The sequence below is a fragment of the Palaemon carinicauda genome, chromosome 7 (assembly GCF_036898095.1).
Source record: "Palaemon carinicauda isolate YSFRI2023 chromosome 7, ASM3689809v2, whole genome shotgun sequence".
NCBI lineage: Eukaryota > Metazoa > Arthropoda > Malacostraca > Decapoda > Palaemonidae > Palaemon > Palaemon carinicauda.
Window position 1 is genome coordinate 35,051,176 of NC_090731.1, and position 4,610 is coordinate 35,055,785.

Here is a 4,610-nt window from a genome sequence, read left to right on the forward strand (position 1 = left end):
AACCTTCCATCACTATCTCTAACTGTATTTTCTAAAGCAAATTCTACTACTTTCCTGTTCTCCTCATTAAAGTCTTCGTCATATAAGTTAGAATCACTGTGCGAAAAACTTTCTGCCTTCGAGGAAAGAATTTCTTCTGCTGCTCTCTCGAGTTCAGCTTCAACAATCTGACCCTTATTTAAAACAGAAATATTAGCACAAGCAGGAAACTTGAATTCCTCTACCGAATCTAAGAACAATCCATCCATATTCAAATTACTACCAACTTCAAGGGGACCCTCACCCTTTACACAAACTTCAGAAGAATGCTTTATCCGGTCTGGTAATAGAGCTAGATTTTGCTTATACCTTTCAATGTCACCTACAAGCATCACTCCTAAGGGTGATTCCAAGTAAACAGAGGGAATCACTTCAGAACTACCTCCAAACAGCACATCCTTCTGTGGTACTAAATGAGAGTTATCATTTCCCAAGAGTAATTTTATATCTTCAACTTTGTCCCCAGACATATGCAAAGTTTTGTCGGCTAATACATAGCCATTATCCTTAAATACTTGAGCTACTTCAGAGATACCTGGCAAAACTAATTTCAAATTAATAGACTTCATGGCAATAGCAGCAAAATAATCATCATTCAACTTTACCTTGTATACTACAGTGGCTAACGGCTTTGAAGAATTGATACCATTCACCACCAAAGAATAATTCGGATCAACAACTTCAAACTGCATACTCTTAGCCCAGTCTTCCTCAACGAAAGTTACTTGACTTCCTGAATCCTTTATACCTCGATCCCCATTGTTATTCAGTGAAAAGGAAGGCATAGCAGTCACCGGGTTACAAGAGATTCTTAAAACTCCTAAATCAGACCAAGTTAAATTAGAAACAACAGAATTAGAGTTCGATTTCTCTTTACAATTCCCCTTTGCCGTTTGATTAGTCACTTCTTGGTTATCTGAATCATTCTTAAGGTTATTAGCAGTACTTTTTGGGTCTTTACGAAATTTACAAAGATAGCTGAAATGCCACTTGTTACAATGTTTACATTTTCGGTTAAATTTAAACCTGCAATCTGAAGTTTTATGAGAATCGTAAGTACAGTTTGTACAAAAATTAAATTGTTTTAGTTTTTCAATTTTACTCTGTGGAGTTACATAAACTGAACACTTAAAAATTGGGTGATCAATGTCTCCTTTATTGTCTGCTAAACATAGAGAACATTCTTTAACTTTAGACTTCTCAACATTAACAACGGCAGAAGCTAAACAGTTTGAGTTGGGCACAACCTTTTTCTCAAGATTACCTTGTTTCACATTAAATTTCTTGGATATGTTTCTATATCTTTCCAAAGCAGTAAAGATATGTTCATCTATTTGCTGCAACGAGGGCTTATTCGAGCCAGTAATATGCATTAACTGATTCTTGAAACAGTCATTAAACCCATTCCATATGAAATACTGTAAAACTATGTTTTGATCTATGCTTAAAGCCTCAAATTGATTAAAAATTATTCTCATATTACTAATAAAGTCATACGGATCACTCTGATACGTTAGCTTCAACTCCGATAACTGCTTAATAACCCTATATTGTTGAGACAAAGTATCTGCAAACGCTTTCTGTAATAATTTCCTAGCTTCTTCATACGAACGGTTGCTACAATCTAATGAGTTTACCAGTTTAAGCGAGTCACCTGAAAGCTGTCTCGTAAGAAGAGTAAATTTAACGTGAGTACTAAGATCATACTTATCAATAGTTGCTTCGAACTCTCGCAAAAACTTCGAAATATCTTCACCTTCTCGATTACCAAATGTCGGTAAAGGTAGTTCAGGTAATTTAAGCTGTGAAATTTCAGAACGCGAACGATCGGAAAGGTTTCCGGGCGAAAGTGACACCGCGGTCTTAAGGAGAGAGAGACACTTACTCAAACGATCGTCATAAACGAACCAAGTATCCATTTCCTCACTCACCAATTCATCGTCGTTGTCGTCTTTATCTGCGCTATCCCAGATTTCCTTCAAAACCTCCTTATTCACTTTGTCAAGTTTTTCTTTAAGGTCAACCAACATGTTCATATGCTCGTTAGCATCGCTTACAGACATCGAAGAAACAAACCTTTCTATGAAATTACACTTCTTGGTAACTTGTTGCCTAAGGGCTGAACGGAAACTGCGCGAAATGCTCTTCGGCGGCATTTTTCTAAGAATTTAACGAACAATTTTAAAACTTAAAGCAATACAGTGAAATATTAAAGTGATACGGGACTCTGGAACGTAACCAGCTCACGGAAATTCATCAAGAAAAAAAAAAATACTCAAGGCAATAATGAACCTTGCAACCAATCCCATCCTCGTCGCCATTTTCGAAAAGCAATGTATGAGAGGGCAATGTAACATAAATTAAGGAGAAGCAAAATTATAAGTCATAAAAAATTAATTTAATTTACAATTAAACGGTAAATTTATGACAATTTACAATCCGAAAAATGACTGACGAATATGGTGATCCTGATCAGTTCAAATCTCGGACAAACTTAGCGTGGACTTTCTCTCTCTCCGCCAGAGAACCTGCATTTGGTCCGCACTATTACCCCTCAATTTTCGAAACATCCGAAGGATCTGTAACCCATAGCATGAAACATTATAAATTGGAAACGTCAGGGGCTACAAACATAACAATGTGCATATATGCGAAATCTTACAAAACAAACGAACTTTTAATATTAACCTATGGAAAATACAAAACCTAGATCAATAAACGATTTGAATATCCTAATATAAATGTCAAAATCAAATTTAAAACTTAAAAGGAGACCCTTCAGACTTTATTATATATATATATATGAGTTTGGTTGCAAGACAAAAGGTTATAAAACCGTAACTATAGTTGAAAGTTCACTAAGCAAATGCATCGTACTTAATGCAAACCTTACCTCAACATATAGCCAGTCTCTTAGGTCCATAGAAAAGCAGTGACGAAGGTAGAGGTGTTGATGGTAGTCTTCTATTTGAGCTCTTGAGTAGTATAAGGTGGTCAGACGATGACGTGATCCATGAGCGGCTAAGTCCAGAGCCACCGATCTTACACTAATGAATGACAGCCATTGTCCTTGGCTGCCAAAAAATTAATTCAAATTCAGGAGAAGACTGCCTTGCTGCTCTTCTTACGCTGGCCTCTTCATACTGCCTTCTTCAGATCATTCACCACCGACAACGGTTTTCCCAGTCTTGTGTCCAGCAGCGAACAACCTGGTGAAACTTAAAATACATCGCTCAAGAATGGCTTGTTTCCTGCTTTAAAATTGTCCCAAGAGGTAGTTTAAGGTATGCTAAGTAGATGCATTTGCTTTTCAAAATGAAAGAACCAAACCATTCCCGAACAAACAATTTAAACATAAGAAATTTACCACAACCAAATAATTCATATAATATACAAAACAATAAAATGCACAAGGATGTGCATTTTTCTACAACCTATATATATATATATATATATATGTATATGTATATATAAATAAATATATATATATATATATATATATTATATATTATATATATATGTATATATATATATATATATGTGTGCATATATATATATATATATATGTATATATATATATATATATGTATATATATGTATATATACATATATATATATATATATATATATATATATATATATATATATACTGTATATATATACATAAATATATATATATATATATATATGTATAGCCTATATATATATATATAAATATATATATATATATATATATATAAATATATACATATATGTATATATATATATATATATATAAATAATATATATATATATATATATATGTATATATAAATATATGTATATATATATACATATAAATATATACATATATATATATGTATATATATATATATATATATATAGACAGACTGACAGACAGATTAATTCCATTGAAACAACAACTGGACTGAAAGTAATGCATAACACAAAACATCTCATCTACGTTGGTTTTTAGATAAAAATCCTCCAGAAAATTGCGAAAGATTTTTTTTTTCTATGGATACCATTTCGACCATATATACATTAAATTCTAGTAGATGGTGTTTTTCTCGTAAAACCATTTTAAAATTAAGTGTCCAGTCATAATACATCCCTATGTCAAATAATTCCTTCTGCTATGCAAAAGATTAGATTTCCAATTAAAGTATTATTATTATTATTATTATTATTATTATTATTATTATTATTATTATTATTATTATTATTATTATCATTATTATTATTATTATTGTAGCTGTTAATATTGGAGCACTAACTGCTTTTCATATAATATGTCCTCCACTCCAGGAGAGAGGATCCGGGTTCCATCACGACATGTGTCCTTTTTTCAAAATTAGGAGTGTTTAGAGGCCCCCCTGGGCGTGATAAAACACATCGGGGATAATTAGCTCCGCAGGGTCGTGGACTTTTTTCTATAAACCAGGAAGAGTTTAATCATTTACCTCGCCCTTCATTCCGTTGTTAGTGTATGTATGTATTTTTTTTTTTTCACTGATGAATGTTTTTAAGTTACGACACGATTTCTTCTTGCCTTTTGATAAATAAAGATA

The 4,610-nt window shown here is 32.5% G+C and overlaps 1 protein-coding gene across 1 annotated transcript in view; it reads right to left on the bottom strand.

The window, feature by feature from the left end:
* The window catches only part of LOC137643551 (uncharacterized), a gene marked incomplete at its 3' end in the record, with an annotated part of 3,810 nt that extends 427 nt beyond the window's left edge, over window positions 1–3,383 (bottom strand). The window contains exons 1-2 of the mRNA XM_068376285.1: window positions 2,933–3,383; window positions 1–2,618 (exon numbers count right to left, since the gene is read on the bottom strand). The exon at window positions 1–2,618 is cut by the window's left edge and continues 427 nt beyond it. Coding sequence (XP_068232386.1) covers window positions 1–2,195 — 2,195 coding nt within the window. The remainder of the gene's footprint in view (window positions 2,619–2,932) is intronic.
* Window positions 3,384–4,610: the final 1,227 nt, after the last annotated feature.